Source organism: Coregonus lavaretus (assembly GCF_964263955.1).
Source record: "Coregonus lavaretus genome assembly, chromosome: 2".
In the NCBI taxonomy this organism is placed as follows: domain Eukaryota; kingdom Metazoa; phylum Chordata; class Actinopteri; order Salmoniformes; family Salmonidae; genus Coregonus; species Coregonus lavaretus.
Genome location: NC_139989.1, coordinates 64017452 through 64035867, shown reverse-complemented (window position 1 = coordinate 64035867; position 18416 = coordinate 64017452). Strand labels below are relative to the sequence as shown.

At 45.8% G+C, this 18416-nt stretch overlaps 1 protein-coding gene across 1 annotated transcript; it reads right to left on the bottom strand.

The window, feature by feature from the left end:
• Positions 1-5822: 5822 nt before the first annotated feature.
• LOC311140130 (GTPase IMAP family member 9-like) lies at positions 5823-7496 on the bottom strand (the record flags this gene model as incomplete). The annotated part of the gene is made up of 2 exons (XM_084175069.1): positions 5823-6612; positions 7276-7496. The coding sequence occupies 2 exons, from the start codon at positions 7494-7496 to the stop codon at positions 5823-5825; spliced, it is 1011 nt and encodes a 336-aa protein (XP_084031195.1).
• Positions 7497-18416: the final 10920 nt, after the last annotated feature.

Below are 18416 nucleotides of genomic sequence, written 5' to 3'. Positions count from 1 at the left end.
GAGATGGAAGTGTTGAAGCTGAAAGAGCAAGTTAACCTAGGGAGACAGACTGGTCTCTCCTGACTGTGAGACTGTTCAGTACAGTATGCAATGGAAGATCAGATCTGTGCTTTAACACAATAAATATACTACAGGGAAACAAAACAGGGATTTATTTTCAAAATCTGGTCATTTATCAGGCACAATAGAGACACCTACACCAGAAGTTATATAAAAAATAAGAACTATGTTCTTTCAAAAATGGATTTATATTGTATATTTACATTTACTTATTTAAATGTACACAGATTTATTGGGAATTCCAAAGACACCAAAAACAACAATACATTTAGAATGTCTTTAAATATTCCATCGTTAAAGGAGCTCACTTTATTCATAATTACATATTTCAAGAATGAATCTGTGTAAAATAATCTACTAATACCATAACGAGATCAGCAATCAAAAATAAACAACGTCTAATATCTAGATAACATACATCTCTGAATATTTCTCACTGACAAATACGTTTAATTACTGATCTGATTGGCCTCAGACCTCTACAAATCTGACAGTGGTGTTAAACTCTGCAGGAACGTCATCAATATGACATACACAATCTGTTAAACTGTTCAATGCATCTTCAATGTAGGCACCATTGTCTCAACGTCTATTAATTTGTGCAGCAGCGTTTGTGACGTAACCCCATGCCTCTCTGGCAGCACCTCCTACGACACCCCCAACAACGGCACCTACAGTGGGGGAAAAAAGTATTTAGTCAGCCACCAATTGTGCATGTTCTCCCACTTAAAAAGATGAGAGAGGCCTGTAATTTTCATCATAGGTACACGTCAACTATGACAGACAAATTGAGAATTTTTTTCTCCAGAAAATCACATTGTAGGATTTTTAATGAATTTATTTGCAAATTATGGTGGAAAATAAGTATTTGGTCACCTACAAACATGCAAGATTTCTGGCTCTCACAGACCTGTAACTTCTTCTTTAAGAGGCTCCTCTGTCCTCCACTCATTACCTGTATTAATGGCACCTGTTTGAACTTGTTATCAGTATAAAAGACACCTGTCCACAACCTCAAACAGTCACACTCCAAACTCCACTATGGCCAAGACCAAAGAGCTGTCAAAGGACACCAGAAACAAAATTGTAGACCTGCACCAGGCTGGGAAGACTGAATCTGCAATAGGTAAGCAGCTTGGTTTGAAGAAATCAACTGTGGGAGCAATTATTAGGAAATGGAAGACATACAAGACCACTGATAATCTCCCTCGATCTGGGGCTCCACGCAAGATCTCACCCCGTGGGGTCAAAATGATCAGAAGAACGGTGAGCAAAAATCCCAGAACCACACGGGGGGACCTAGTGAATGACCTGCAAAGAGCTGGGACCAAAGTAACAAAGCCTACCATCAGTAACACACTACGCCTCCAGGGACTCAAATCCTGCAGTGCCAGACGTGTCCCCCTGCTTAAGCCAGTACATGTCCAGGCCCGTCTGAAGTTTGCTAGAGTGCATTTGGATGATCCAGAAGAGGATTTGGAGAATGTCATATGGTCAGATGAAACCAAAATAGAACTTTTTGGTAAAAACTCAACTCGTCGTGTTTGGAGGAGAAAGAATGCTGAGTTGCATCCAAAGAACACCATACCTACTGTGAAGCATGGGGGTGGAAACATCATGCTTTGGGGCTGTTTTTCTGCAAAGGGACCAGGACGACTGAATGGGGCCATGTATCGTGAGAATTTGAGTGAAAACCTCCTTCCATCAGCAAGGGCATTGAAGATGAAACGTGGCTGGGTCTTTCAGCATGACAATGATCCCAAACACACCGCCCGGGCAACGAAGGAGTGGCTTCGTAAGAAGCATTTCAAGGTCCTGGAGTGGCCTAGCCAGTCTCCAGATCTCAACCCCATAGAAAATCTTTGGAGGGTTGAAAGTCTGTGTTGCCCAGCGACAGCCCCAAAACATCACTGCTCATCTTTTTAAGTGGGAGAACTTGCACAATTGGTGGCTGACTAAATACTTTTTTTCCCCACTGTAAGTTCAGGAGTAAATATTTGCTTAACAAGTCACATAATAAGTTGCATAAATCACTGTGTGCAGTAATAGTGGTTAATATGCTTTTTGAATGACTACCTCATCTCTGTACACAACACATACAATTATCTGTAAGGTCCCTCAGTCGAGCAGCGAATTTCAAAGAGATTCAACTACAAAAACCAGGGAGGTTTTCCAATGCCTCGCAAAGAAGGGCACCTATTGGTAGAGCATGGTGATGTTATTGAGAATGGTGATGTTATTAATTACACTTTGGATGGTGTATCAATACACCCAGTCACTACAAAGACACAGGCGTCCTTCCTAACTCAGTTGCCGGAGAGGAAGGAAACCGCTCAGGGATTTCACCATGAGGTCAATGGTGACTTTAAAACAGTTACAGAGTTTAATGGCTGTGATAGGAGAAAACTGAGGATGGATCAACAACATTGTAGTAGAACTGTCTAATGATAACATTAAGATCTAATGATAACATTAAGTTGCAAAAAATTAAGGGATTAGAGATAATAGTATCAATGTATGCCGGTGATTCAAGTTTTCTCTTGAGTTCTCAATCTTCAACCTTGAAGGGCCTCATTGAGGGCCTGGATAATTTCTCCAGTTTCTCTGGACTAAAACCCAACTATGATAAATGTACTATATTACGGATATAGTATCTAAAAGATACAAACTTTAAATTGTCATGAGGTTTCCCGATTAAATGGGCGGATGGTGAAGTCCATGTGCTTGATGTACATATCCTGGAAAGGTTTAGAGATCTTGCAATTATTAACTTTTATCGAAAACTTTGCAAAATGGATAGAATCTTGAAACCGTGGAAAGGGACACACCTATCTATTAACTGGAAGAGTATCCTGATTATTTATCTAGTGATATTGCAGTTTTCATATTTAATCATGGCTCTACCAGGAAAGGGTTTGACAGCAATACCGTATAAAATTTGAGTCAGTTGGAAACAGGTTTTTGATGTCCCAATTCCTTGGTATCGGGTCTAGGAACTGACATATAAAAAAACAATTGATTGACACATCACATCTGTTCGTTTCAATTGAAGCTATTATATACAGTAAAATACTTGCTACAAAAAGAATGCTCAATATATGGGCCATGGAACATTCAGCCCTGTGCAGACTCTGCCACACGGAAACAGAATCAATAGAACATATTTTCTGGTACTGTCCATCGGTGGCTCGCTTTTGGAGTCAGGTCCAGGAATGGTTGTTATGTCATAATATCAGGTTTCAGATGGACCTGCAAACTGTATTGTTAAGGGCTCTGAAAAACCACGATCAGTCAATGGGAAATATCATTATACTCTTGGGTAAAGTATTTATTTTTAGGGAGGTTCAGGACCCTCGTAAGGCATCATAGTAAAATGGAGGGATGTATTGCAAAAGGAAATAGAAAAATGGCATTATACTGTGAAAGATGGGTTAATCTGTGGACATGGGAGGGTTGGAGTTCAGATCAGAGTGGCATTATACTGGGAAAGATGGGTTAATCTGTGGACATGGGAGGATTGGAGTTCAGAACAGAATGCCATTATACTGGGAAAGATGGGTTAATCTATGGACATGGGAGGGTTGGAGTTCAGATCAGAATGGCATTATACTGGGAAAGATGGGTTAATCTGTGGACATGGGAGGGTTGGAGTTCAGATCAGAATGGCATTATACTGGGAAAGATGGGTTAATCTGTGGACATGGGAGGGTTGGAGTTCAGATCAGAATGAATGGTGATTGGCCGCTGTGGGGTACATCCAGCACTTGAAGAAAATAGGAATATATGTATAATTATTTAACTGTACTGTAGATGTGAGCAATTGCTGTAAGTAACATTAGAAGTATTGTTGTCTGTTAGTTTACTCCCATCAGGGTAGGGATGGGGGAATTGGATAATAAGGGGGATTGGAAATCATGCAACATTGTAGTTACTCTACTATACTAATCTAAATGACAGAGTGAAAAGAAGGAAGCCTGTACAGAATAACAAATATTCCAAAACATGCATCCTGTTTGCAATAAGGCACTAAAGTAAAACTAAAAAAAATGTGTCAAAGAAAATAACTTTATGTCCTGAATACAAAAGCGTTATGTTTGGGGCAAATCCAACACATAACTGAGTACCACTCTTCATATTTTCAAGCATGGTTGTGGCTGCATCATGTTATGGGTATGCTTGTCATCGGAAAGGACTAGGGAGTTTTTTAGGATAAAAATAAACGGAATAGCACAGGCAAAATCCTAGAGGAAAACCTGGTTCAGTTTGCTTTCCGACAGACACTGGGAGACAAATTCACCTTTCAGCAGGACAATAACCTAAATATACACTGGAGTTGCTTACCAAGATGACATTGAATGTTCCTGAGTGTCCTAGTTACAGTTCTGACTTAAATCGGCTTGAAAATCTATTGCAAGACTAGAAAATGGCTGTCTAGCAATGATCAACAACCAACTTGGCAGAGCGTGAATAATTTTACAAAGAATAATGTGCAAATATTCTACAATCCAGGTGTGCAAAGCTCTTAGAGACTTACCCAGAAAGATTCACAGCTGTAAAAGCTGCCAAAGGTGATTCTAACATATATTGACTCAGGGGGTTGAATACTTATGTAATCAAGATTAATTAGTATTTTCTTTTTCATATATATTTTTTTACAAATGTTACACATTTTCTTCCACTTTAACATTACAGAGTACTTTGTGTAGATCGTTGACAAAAAAATGACAATTAAATCCATTTTAATCCCATCTTGTAGCGTAACAAAATCTGGAAAAAGTCAAGGGGTGTGAATACTTTCTGAAGGCACTGTAGCAGCCTACTGAATAACTAGCCTCAACTTGTCCATGTAGCAGCCTACTGAATAACTAGCCTCAACTTGTCCATGTAGCATCCTACTGAATAACTAGCCTCAACTTGTCCATATAGCAGCCTACTGAATAACTAGCCTCAACTTGTCCATATAGCAGCCTACTGAATATATAGCCTCAACTTGTCCATATAGCAGCCTACTGAATATATAGCCTCATGGTAAAGTATGACTATTTCAAGTGAACCTAGATCTACCCACTTTTCAGTATAAGCCTAAAATACTACCTCAACTTGCACACACATACTATTGCTGCATTCATGACATGTCGGAACTAGGTAACTAGCTCTTGGAAACTCGTAGTGAGATGACACCTGAGTTTCACACTTGGAAAGTATCAGAATTAACCAATAGGAAGCTCTACGCAAATAACTTACGTTAATTTTCACTCTTGGGTTCCGAGTTTCCGTCATGAATGCAGCATGTTTGTAGAAGTGGTTTATAGTTGAGCCGGATAGAGGGACACTATCTATCACACAATCACTGACAGTTCTAGTTATTCAATATGACTATTAGTGGCAGCGACTATCTGTTTAGTATACAGTAAAGATACAGTACCGTGATGTGAAGCCTAATACAAAGCTAAAAGGGTAAAAGCATAGACAGGATTCTGGAAGAAGTGAAGTGGTTCCTCAATCCATTTGTACAAATGGCACAACAGTGCCAACAGGACAGACATTGTCTAGTGCACTAATTTTGACCATGCTCTATGGATCCTTCTAAACTATTCATCCCTCCAGTTATGAGAAAATAGATCCCCACAGGATCCTGGTTAAAAGTAGTGCACTACGTAGATAATAGGGTGCAATTTGAGACACAGCTATTCCACCAATCCGCACTCAGTACCTAACCCTCTGGTTTCATCCTTGTTCCAGTCATAAACACTTCCTCCATGTCATGAACGAGGTGGCCTGAAGAAGCGGTTGATGAACACGGTGTTGAAGTTAGTAGCGTGTGGTCCCACTCTATCCTCCAGGTGTTCTATCGCTACCTGGGCCGTCCCACCCGCCGACCCACCCATCAGCCCTCCGAGAGCACCTCCCATCGTCATCCCCATCGCACCCGCCACCGCCCCCATCGCCATCCCCATGGCGGCCCCCGCTGCCAGCCCCAACCCCGCCCCTACGGCGAGCGACGTCCTCAACCATCCGTTGTCCATCTCGGCTTTAGCCCTGATCTCTGCTCCCACGCTGCTGTTGTAGGCGTCCATCTGCCAGCGCAGCGCCTCCCCCCGGTACTGCTGCTCCAGCTCCCTCCATGCCTCCTCTGTCTCCACCGCCCTCTTCTTCAGCAGCTTCCTCTCTTCCTTCCTCACGCTCTCCTCCGCCTGCCCGTAGGAGCGGCTGGTGTAGTGCTGCCCGCCCAAGGTCACCAGCATCCGTTCAATCTTCTGGAGGAGCTCCTTGTCTCGAGAACGGTCCCTCCAGTTCTTGTTGAAGACGTGGTAGCGCCCGCCGCACTGCTCGATGAGCGCCCGGATGTGCCAGTCAGTGCTGACCCGGTTCTCCAGTGCCAGAATGTCTACGTCCCCCTCGTAGGCCAGGAGGACCATGGTGTGGGAAAGGGCATCTTCACCGAAACGCTTCACCATCAGCTTGGGCGTCTTGACGTCGTTGGGGCAGATCTGCTCCAGGTCAAAGGCCATGAGCAGGGCGTGAGGGCCGGGGGCTGACAGACACTTGCACCTAAATCAAATCAAAATGTATTTACAGTGTTATATCACATGAAAATGCTGCAAAACACCTTACAGAAAAAGTGTAGCCTAAACGTTTACAATTGCACCTGCAGGGAGACAATACAGTGACTACAATCAAGAAAGAAAAAGCTGTTTGTCTTGTATTGTCTTGTGTTGTATTGTGTTGTATTGTGTTGTATTGTCTTGTGTTGTATTGTCTTGTGTTGTATTGTGTTGTATTGTATTGTCTTGTGTTGTCTTGTATTGTCTTGTGTTGTATTGTGTTGTGTTGTGTTGTATTGTGTTGTATTTTGTTGTATTGTATTGTATAGTGTTGTGTTGTGTTGTGTTGGATTGTGTTGTGTTTTTGTCACTATTTATGATGGACTTCTGGACCTCTTTAGCTCAGTTGGTAAAGCATGGCTCTTGAATTGTGTGTTTGATTCCCAGGACCACCCAGACGTAAAATGACTGCATGACTGTAAGTGTATTTGGATAAAAGCGTCTGCTAAATGGCATGTATTATTATTATATTACATTTAGCATTTCTTCAGTTTCTGTGAACTGTGAGCAAAAATAAATCATGTTAAAGTCAAAGTCACCTCTTCTGATGCATAAGTTAACACATGACACAGAAGAGCATCAAATTACAGCACAACGTTATCTTTGCCACCTCTTCATCTCTGTCTTCATCTTAGTGCGGGACAGGTGCTTCCCGTAGAGGTTGGGTCCGTTGACCACAGCGACACGCGTCCCAGCCAGGTCCCCCAGGTTCTTCCTGCTCTGGACGATGCTGGTGACGTCCTTGGAGAACTCCTCCCGCCCCAGGATAGAGTTGGTCAGAGAGAACTGAGACGGTCCACTGGACCCCACCACCAGGATCCGCAACTCCATATCAGTGGACTGAGCTGCCGGGACAACAAATAACTTTTGATGGTTAACAGCTATAGAAAGGTTTACTAAGGTCAGTTAAAGATCAGTCGAACCACATATCAGTGTCCGGAGAAGATCATGATGTGTTCACCTTTCATCAGGCTAATCATTTGATCATCAACAGCTATGGAAAGGTAAATCAGATCAAATATCAGTGCCTGTTGCCGGGACAACAAAGACCAACAAAATACGCTTTCACCTTTCATCAAATATTTTCACAATCAGGTCTCTTTGTTGAGAAACAAAAAAGTCAAAAAATATGTTTTCACTTTTCATTGGATAAAGACCATTAGATCATTAACAACAGGGTTGCGGTCAATTCGAATTGAAGGCAATTAATTCAGGAAGTAAACTGACATCACAATCCAATAATGAAAAAAAAAGGGCATTTATTTTCAATGACTCATCAATAAACTGACAAGTAGAAGCTATTTATTAAAAAAGTTAAAATGTATTTATTTTAAATTAAAATCCCCTCCTGAATTGACTGCCTTCCATTCTAATTGACCCCAACCCTGTTTAACAGTTAAATAGACCATTCTAATTGACCCCAACCCTGTTTAACAGTTAAATAGACCATTCTAATTGACCCCAACCCTGTTTAACAGTTAAATAGACCATTCTAATTGACCCAACCCTGTGTAACAGTTAAATAGACCATTCTAATTGACCCCAACCCTGTTTAACAGTTAAATAGACCATTCTAATTGACCCCAACCCTGTTTAACAGTTAAATAGACCATTCTAATTGACGCCAACCCTGTGTAACAGCTATAAAGACCAGTCAGACCACATATCAGTGGACGCTGCTGGAACAACAAACAAGAACAATCATGAATCAAAACAATACTGTACAATAATTCAACCTTATGTACTACAAATAAAAAGTTACAAGAAACAAAGAAGCCCAAAATAGTGAATGTTTTCATTTAGTCCTTTTAATTTACTCTCCTTAATATACAGTGGGGGGAAAAAGTATTTAGTCAGCCACCAATTGTGCAAGTTCTCCCACTTAAAAAGATGAGAGAGGCCTGTAATTTTCATCATAGGTACACGTCAACTATGACAGACAAATTGAGGAAAAAAAATCCAGAAAATCACATTGTAGGATTTTTAATGAATTTATTTGCAAATTATGGTGGAAAATAAGTATTTGGTCACCTACAAACAAGCAAGATTTCTGGCTCTCACAGACCTGTAACTTCTTCTTTAAGAGGCTCCTCCACTCGTTACCTGTATTAATGGCACCTGTTTGAACTTGTTATCAGTATAAAAGACACCTGTCCACAACCTCAAACAGTCACACACCAAACTCCACTATGGCCAAGACCAAAGAGCTGTCAAAGGACACCAGAAACAAAATTGTAGACCTGCACCAGGCTGGGAAGACTGAATCTGCAATAGGTAAGCAGCTTGGTTTGAAGAAATCAACTGTGGGAGCAATTATTAGGAAATGGAAGACATACAAGACCACTGATAATCTCCCTCGATCTGGGGCTCCACGCAAGATCTCACCCCGTGGGGTCAAAATGATCACAAGAACAGTGAGCAAAAATCCCAGAACCACACGGGGGATCTAGTGAATGACCTGCAGAGAGCTGGGACCAAAGTAACAAAGCCTACCATCAGTAACACACTACGCCGCCAGGGACTCAAATCCTGCAGTGCCAGACGTGTCCCCCTGCTTAAGCCAGTACATGTCCAGGCCCGTCTGATGTTTGCTAGAGTGCATTTGGATGATCCAGAAGAGGATTGGGAGAATGTCATATGGTCAGATGAAACCAAAATATAACTTTTTGGTAAAAACTCAACTCGTCGTGTTTGGAGGACAAAGAATGCTGAGTTGCATCCAAAGAACACCATACCTACTGTGAAGCATGGGGGTGGAAACATCATGCTTTGGGGCTGTTTTTCTGCAAAGGGACCAGGACGACTGATCTGTGTAAAGGAAAGAATGAATGGGGCCATGTATCGTGAGAATTTGAGTGAAAACCTCCTTCCATCAGCAAGGGCATTGAAGATGAAACGTGGCTGGGTCTTTCAGCATGACAATGATCCCAAACACACCGCCCGGGCAACGAAGGAGTGGCTTCGTAAGAAGCATTTCAAGGTCCTGGAGTGGCCTAGCCAGTCTCCAGATCTCAACCCCATAGAAAATCTTTGGAGGGAGTTGAAAGTCCGTGTTGCCCAGCGACAGCCCCAAAACATCACTACTCTAGAGGAGATCTGCATGGAGGAATGGGCCAAAATACCAGCAACAGTGTGTGAAAACCTTGTGAAGACTTACAGAAAACGTTTGACCTGTGTCATTGCCAACAAAGGGTATATAACAAAGTATTGAGAAACTTTTGTTATTGACCAAATACTTATTTTCCACCATAATTTAAAAATAAATTCATTAAAAATCCTACAATGTGATTTTTTTGATTTTTTTTCTTATTTTGTCTGTCATAGTTGACGTGTACCTATGATGAAAATTACAGGCCTCTCTCATCTTTTTAAGTGGGAGAACTTGCACAATTGGTGGCTGACTAAATACTTTTTTCCCCCACTGTATATATAAAAATATATATATTATATAAATTATAAATCAAATCAAATCAAATCAAATCAAATTTTATTGGTCACATGCGCCGAATACAACAGGTGCAGACATTACAGTGAAATGCTTACTTACAGCCCTTAACCAACAGTGCATTTATTTTAAACAAAAAAGTAAGAATAAAACAACAACAAAAAAAGTGTTGAGAAAAAAAGAGCAGAAGTAAAATAAAGTGACAGTAGGGAGGCTATATATACAGTAAAATAAAGTGACAGTAGGGAGGCTATATATACAGGGGGGTACCGTTGCAGAGTCAATGTGCGGGGGCACCGGCTAGTTGAGGTAGTTGAGGTAATATGTACATGTGGGTAGAGTTAAAGTGACTATGCATAAATACTTACTTAACAGAGTAGCAGCAGCGTAAAAAGGATGGGGTGGGGGGGCAGTGCAAATAGTCCGGGTAGCCATGATTAGCTGTTCAGGAGTCTTATGGCTTGGGGGTAGAAGCTGTTGAGAAGTCTTTTGGACCTAGACTTGGCACTCCGGTACCGCTTGCCGTGCGGTAGCAGAGAGAACAGTCTATGACTAGGGTGGCTGGAGTCTTTGACAATTTTGAGGGCCTTCCTCTGACACCGCCTGGTATAGAGGTCCTGGATGGCAGGGAGCTTTGCCCCAGTGATGTACTGGGCCGTACGCACTACCCTCTGTAGTGCCTTGCGGTCAGAGGCCAAGCAGTTGCCATACCAGGCGGTGATGCAACCAGTCAGGATGCTCTCGATGGTGCAGCTGTAGAATTTTTTGAGGATCTGAGGACCCATGCCAAATCTTTTTAGTCTCCTGAGGGGGAATAGGCTTTGTCGTGCCCTCTTCACGACTGTCTTGGTGTGTTTGGACCATGATAGTTCGTTGGTGATGTGGACACCAAGGAACTTGAAGCTCTCAACCTGTTCCACTACAGCCCCGTCGATGAGAATGGGGGCGTGCTCAGTCCTCTTTTTTTTCCTGTAGTCCACAATCATCTCCTTTGTCTTGGTCACGTTGAGGGAGAGGTTGTTGTCCTGGCACCACACGGCCAGATCTCTGACCTCCTCCCTATAGGCTGTCTCATCGTTGTCGGTGATCAGGCCTACCACTGTTGTGTCGTCGGCAAACTTAATGATGGTGTTGGAGTCGTGCCTGGCCATGCAGTCATGGGTGAACAGAGAGTACAGGAGGGGACTGAGCACGCACCCCTGAGGGGCCCCCGTGTTGAGGATCAGTGTGGCAGATGTGTTGTTACCTACCCTTACCACCTGGGGGCGGCCCGTCAGGAAGTCCAGGATCCAGTTGCAGAGGGAGGTGTTTAGTCCCAGGATCCTTAGCTTAGTGATGAGCTTAGAGGGCACTATGGTGTTGAATGCTGAGCTGTAGTCAATGAATAGCATTCTCACGTAGGTGTTCCTCTTGTCCAGGTGGGAAAGGGCAGTGTGGAGTGCGATAGAGATTGCATCATCTGTGGATCTGTTGGGGCGGTATGCAAATTGGAGTGGGTCTAGGGTTTCTGGGATTATGCTGTTGATGTGAGCCATGACCAGTCTTTCAAAGCACTTCATGGCTACAGACGTCAGTGCTACGGGTCGGTAGTCATTTAGGCAGGTTATCTTAGAGTTCTTGGGCACGGGGACTATGGTGGTCTGCTTGAAACATGTTGGTATTACAGACTCAGTCAGGGACATGTTGAAAATGTCAGTGAAGACACTTGCCAGTTGGTCAGCACATGCTCGGAGTACACGTCCTGGTAATCCGTCTGGCCCTGCGGCCTTGTGAATGTTGACCTGCTTAAAAGTCTTACTCACATCGGCTACGGAGAGCGTGATCACATAGTCGTCCGGAACAGCTGGTGCTCTCATGCATGCTTCAGTGTTGCTTGCCTCGAAGCGAGCATAGAAGTGGTTTAGCTCGTCTGGTAGGCTTGTGTCACTGGGCAGCTCGCGGCTGTGCTTCCCTTTGTAGTCTGTAATAGTTTTCAAGCCCTGCCACATCCGACGAGCGTCAGAGCCAGTGTAGTATGATTCAATCTTAGACCTGTATTGACTCTTTGCCTGTTTGATGGTTCGTCGGAGGTCATAGCGGGATTTCTTATAAGCGTCCGGGTTAGAGTCCCGTTCCTTGAAAGCGGCAGCTCTACCCTTTAGCTCAGGTATATTTATAGGTATGCTGTATAGGTCCCGCACTCCAAGACATATATAACACCCGATGTCACAGGAAGGCCAAAAAGATAATCAAGGACATCAACCACCCGAGCCACTGCCTGTTCACCCCGCTATCATCCAGAAGGCGAGGTCAGTACAGGTGCATCAAAGCTAGGACCGAGAGACTGAAAAACTGCTTCTATCTCAAGACCATCAGACTGTTAAATAGCCATCACTAGCACATTAGAGGCTGCTGCTGCCTATTGAAATCACTGGCCACTTTAAGAAATGGAACACTAGTCACTTTAATAATGTTTACATACAGTGGGGAGAACAAGTATTTGATACACTGCCGATTTTGCAGGTTTTCCTACTTACAAAGCTTGTAGAGGTCTGTAATTTTTATCTTAGGTACACTTCAACTGTGAGAGACGGAATCTAAAACAAAAATCCAGAAAATCACATTGTATGATTTTTAAGTAATTAATTTGCATTTGATTGCATGACATAAGTATTTGATCACCTACCAACCAGTAAGAATTCCGGCTCTCACAGACCTGTTAGTTTTTCTTTAAGAAGCCCTCCTGTTCTCCACTCAATACCTGCATTAACTGCACCTGTTTGAACTTGTTACCTGTATAAAAGACACCTGTCCACACACTCAATCAAACAGACTCCAACCTCTCCACAATGGCCAAGACCAGAGAGCTGTGTAAGGACATCAGGGATAAAATTGTAGACCTGCACAAGGCTGGGATGGGCTACAGGACAATAGGCAAGCAGCTTGGTGAAAAGGCAACAACTGTTGGCACAATTATTAGAAAATGGAAGAAGTTCAAGATGACGGTCAATCACCCTTGGTCTGGGGCTCCATGCAAGATCTCATCTCGTGGGGCATCAATGATCATGAGGAAGGTGAGGGATCAGCCCAGAACTACACGGCAGGACCTGGTCAATGACCTGAAGAGAGCTGGGACCACAGTCTCAAAGAAAACCATTAGTAACACACTACGCCGTCATGGATTAAAATCCTGCAGCGCACGCAAGGTCCCCCTGCTCAAGCCAGCGCATGTCCAGGCCCGTCTGAAGTTTGCCAATGACCATCTGGATGATCCAGAGGAGGAATGGGAGAAGGTCATGTGGTCTGATGAGACAAAAATAGAGCTTTTTGGTCTAAACTCCACTCGCCGTGTTTGGAGGAAGAAGAAGGATGAGTACAACCCCAAGAACACCATCCCAACCGTGAAGCATGGAGGTGGAAACATCATTCTTTGGGGATGCTTTTCTGCAAAGGGGACAGGACGACTGCACCGTATTGAGGGGAGGATGAATGGGGCCATGTATCGCGAGATCTTGGCCAACAGCCTCCTTCCCTCAGTAAGAGCATTGAAGATTGGTCGTGGCTGGGTCTTCCAGCATGACAACGACCCGAAACACACAGCCAGGGCAACTAAGGAGTGGCTCCGTAAGAAGCATCTCAAGGTCCTGGAGTGACCTAGCCAGTCTCCAGACCTGAACCCAATAGAAAATCTTTGGAGGGAGCTGAAAGTCCATATTGCCCAGTGACAGCCCCGAAATCTGAAGGATCTGGAGAAGGTCTGTATGGAGGAGTGGGCCATAATCCCTGCTGCAGTGTGTGCAAACCTGGTCAAGACGTACAGGAAACGTATGATCTCTGTAATTGCAAACAAAGGTTTCTGTACCAAATATTAAGTTCTGCTTTTCTGATGTATCAAATACTTATGTCATGCAATAAAATGCAAATTAACTACTTAAAAATCATACAATGTGATTTTCTGGATTTTTGTTTTAGATTTCGTCTCTCACAGTTGAAGTGTACCTATGATAAAAATTACAGACCTCTACATGCTTTGTAAGTAGGAAAACCTGCAAAATCGGCAGTGTATCAAATACTTGTTCTCCCCACTGTATCTTGCACTACTCATCTCATATGTATATACTGCATTCTATTCTATAATATTCTACTGTATCTTAGTCCATGCCACTCTGTCATTGCTTGTCCATATATGTATATATTCTTAAATCCCATTCCTTACTAGTTTTGTGTGTATTAGGTATATCTTGTGAAATTGTTAGATATTACTTGTTAGATATTACTGCACTGTCGGAGCTAGAAGCACAAGCATTTCGCTACACCCGCTATAACATCTGCTAAATACGTGTATGTGTCACGGTTTCGGCCGAGGCTGCCTCTCTCCCTTGTTCGGGCAGGCTTCGGCGTTCGTCGTCTCCGGAATTCTAGCTGCCACCGTTCTATGTTCTGTGTTTCCTGTTTGATTAGTTTTGTCTGTTAGCCACACCTGTTTTGTGTTAGGTCTCATTATGCACCCTATTTAGTTCCCTGTTTGTGTGTATAGTGTTGTGTGTAATTGTCGCTTGTCAGATGGTTGCGTAGCTGTGTTATTTTTCCAGTACGCCAGGATTAGTAGTGTCCTCCTCTGTTTAGGAGAGTTTTGCGCACTGTGTTTTCGTGCGATCGTGTGTTGACGCCTGTGCGCGTCTGTTTGGCCTCCTGCCGTTTGTGGATTATTTTTGCATAGTAAAGTCATGTTGGACTGTACCTCTGCTTCTGCGCCTGATTCCCCACCACACCATCACTACATCGTTGACAGAATTACACACCTTAAAACATGGAATCAGCGGGAGCCGACGCAGCGCCGACGAGACTGGAGGTCCAGGTTCGGGAGCAACAGGAACAGATCCTCCAGATGGGAACCGCCCTGCAGGAGGTAATCACCACGCTCCGAGGCTGGGGCGCACCTCCAACACCTTCCTCACCGCCAGCCCAGCCAGCACCATCGGCCAGCCTGCCCATTCCAGCGCCAGAACACCGAGGGATCCGACTCGCTCTCCCGAGGGCCTACGACGGAACCGCGGCTGGGTGTCAGGGATTCCTCCTCCAGGTGGAGTTGTACCTGGCCACCGTACACCCGGCACCCTCGGGGCATGAGAGCGTGTCTGCCCTGATATCCTGCCTGTCCGGGAAGGCGTTGGAATGGGCCAACGCGGAGTGGAGGAAGATCGACGCCGCGAGTATCACCTACGACGAGTTCTCCCGCCGCTTTAGGGCGGTGTTCGACCATCCCCCGGAGGGGAGAGCGGCGGGGGAGCGTCTGGTCTTCCTCCGGCAGGGGAGGAGGAGTGCTCAGGAATTCGCGCTTGAATTCCGTACTCTAGCGGCTGATGCAGGGTGGAATGAGCGTGCCCTCGTCGATATATATCGATGTAGCCTAAGAGAGGACGTCCGTAGGGAGCTGGCCTGTAGGGACACCAGTCTCTCTTTCGACCAGCTGGTCGACATGTCAATCAGGTTAGATAACCTATTGGCCACCCGCGGACGTCCTGAGGGGGGTCCGTCCATTTCACCCTCCAGCGCATCCGAGCCGTGTCCTATGGAGCTCGGGGGCGCTGGCGCTAGAGATAGGAGGAGTCGGCAGGTGAGGGGGTCCATCCACTGCACCAACTGTGGTCGGGGAGGACACACCGCGGCTAGGTGCTGGGGATGGCCTCCTCGGGGAGATGACGACAGGTCCCGCACTGGGGATTCCCTCCAGGTGAGTAGGCGCCCCACTCACCCAGAGCTCACTGTTGCCCATTTTTGTATGCCTGTGCGTTTTCCGCAGGTGGCACCTCATTCCCAGTATAAGGCGCTGGTAGATTCAGGCGCGGCTGGGAATTTTATTGATAAGAAGTTTTGTTTAGAGTTAGGGTTTCCCCTTCTCCCTGTTGATGTTCCTTTTCCCGTTCACGCCCTAGATAGTCGTCCGTTGGGTACGGGCTTAATCAGGGAGGTCACGGCGCCACTTAGGATGTGTGCGCAGGGGAGTCATCAGGAGATAATTCAACTGTTTCTGATTGACTCTCCTGCGTATCCGGTGGTGCTGGGCATGCCCTGGTTAAGTACCCATAACCCCGTTATTTCGTGGCAGGAGAGGGCTCTGATGGAGTGGTCTGCTCAGTGTGTGGGTAGATGTTTGGGCGTTTCCATAGGGGCTACCTTGGTGGAGAGTCCAAACCAGGTGCCCGCATTGCACATTCCACCTGAGTATGGGGATTTGGCTATTGCGTTTAGTAAGGCGAGGGCGACGCGGTTGCCACCCCATAGGCAGGGGGATTGTGCGATAGACCTTCAGGCAGGAGCTGCGCTCCCACGGAGTCATGTGTATCCTCTGTCTCAGGAGGAGAAGAAAGCTATGGAGGTTTACATAGACGAATCACTGAGACAAGGATACATACGGCCGTCCACTTCCCCCGCGTCCTCGAGTTTCTTTTTCGTGAAGAAAAAGGATGGGGGTTTGCGTCCGTGCATCGATTACCGTGGTCTCAATCAGATTACGGTGAAGTATAGTTATCCACTCCCGCTGATTGCGACCATGACTGAGTCGTTGCATGGGGCGCGTTTCTTCACGAAATTAGATCTCAGGAGCGCGTACAACTTGGTGCGCATCAGGAAGGATGATGAATGGAAAACAGCCTTTAGTACCACCTCGGGCCATTACGAGTATCTAGTCATGCCATACGGGTTGATGAATGCTCCGTCAGTTTTCCAATCATTCGTGGATGAGATCTTCAGGGACATGCAGGGACAGGGAGTCGTGGTGTACATAGATGACATTCTCGTGTACTCACCTACCCGTGTCGAGCATGTGGCCCTGGTGCGCAGGGTGTTGCGGAGGCTGGTGGAGCACGACCTGTATGTGAAGGCAGAGAAGTGTCTGTTTTTCCAGGAGTCGATTTCCTTTTTGGGGTATCAGTTGTCTGCGTCAGGGGTGAAGATGGAGGTAGACCGAGTGTCAGCCGTGCGTAATTGGCAAACACCAACCACTGTGAAAGAGGTGCAGCAGTTTTTGGGGTTTGCGAATTACTACCGGAGGTTTATCCGGGGTTTTGGGCAAGTGGCAGCTCCCATCACGTCTCTCTTAAAGGGGGGCCCGGTGCGTCTGCAGTGGTCAGTCGAGGCGGACAGGGCGTTTGAGAAGCTGAAGGACCTGTTCACCTCGGCTCCGGTGCTGGCGCATCCGGATCCCTCTTTACCATTTCAGGTAGAGGTGGACGCGTCTGAGGCCGGTATTGGCGCCGTGCTTTCACAACGGTCAGGCGCGCCACCTAAACTCCGCCCCTGTGCCTTCTATTCCAAGAAGCTCAGCCCGGCGGAGCGAAATTATGACGTAGGGGACAGGGAGCTGTTAGCTGTGGTACAGGCCCTTAAGGTGTGGAGGCACTGGCTTGAGGGGGCTCAACACCCTTTCCTCATTTTGACGGACCACCGTAACCTGGAGTACATCCGGGCAGCGAGGAGGCTGAACCCTCGACAGGCTAGATGGAGTATGTTTTTGACCCGTTTCTCTTTTAAGATCACCTACATCCCTGGGTCACAAAACGGTAAGGCAGATGCGCTGTCTCGGCGGTATGACGGGGAGGAGAGGTCCGTGGAGCCCACTCCCATACTGCCGGAGTCGTGTCTAGTGGCACCGGTGGTGTGGGAGCTCGATTCTGAGCTCGAGCGGGCATTACGCACCGACCCTAGTCCACCACAATGCCCGGAGGGTCGGAAGTATGTTCCGCTCGAGTGTCGGGATCGATTGATCTATTGGGCTCACACGTCACCCTCCTCTGGACATCCGGGTATCGGCCGGACAGTGCACTGTCTTAGTGCCAAATATTGGTGGCCCACGTTGGCCAGGGATGTGAGGGTTTATGTTTCCTCCTGCTCGGTGTGCGCCCAGTGTAAGGCGCCTAGACATCTGCCTAGGGGTAAGTTACTGCCCCTGCCCGTTCCACAACGACCATGGTCCCACCTCTCGGTGGATTTTATAACTGACCTTCCCCTCTCTCAAGGGAATACTACACTCCTGGTCGTTGTGGACCGGTTCTCTAAGGCCTGTCGTTTGCTCCCCATGCCGGGTCTTCCTACTGCCCTACAGACCGCCGAAGCACTATTCACTCATGTGTTCCGGCACTACGGGGTGCCCGAGGACATTGTGGCTGACCGGGGTCCCCAATTCACCTCCAGAGTCTGGAGAGCTTTTATGGAGCGGTTGGGGGTCTCGGTGAGCCTCACCTCGGGTTACCACCCGGAGAGTAATGGGCAGGTGGAACGCGTAAACCAGGATGTGGGCAGGTTTCTCAGAACATACTGCCGGGACC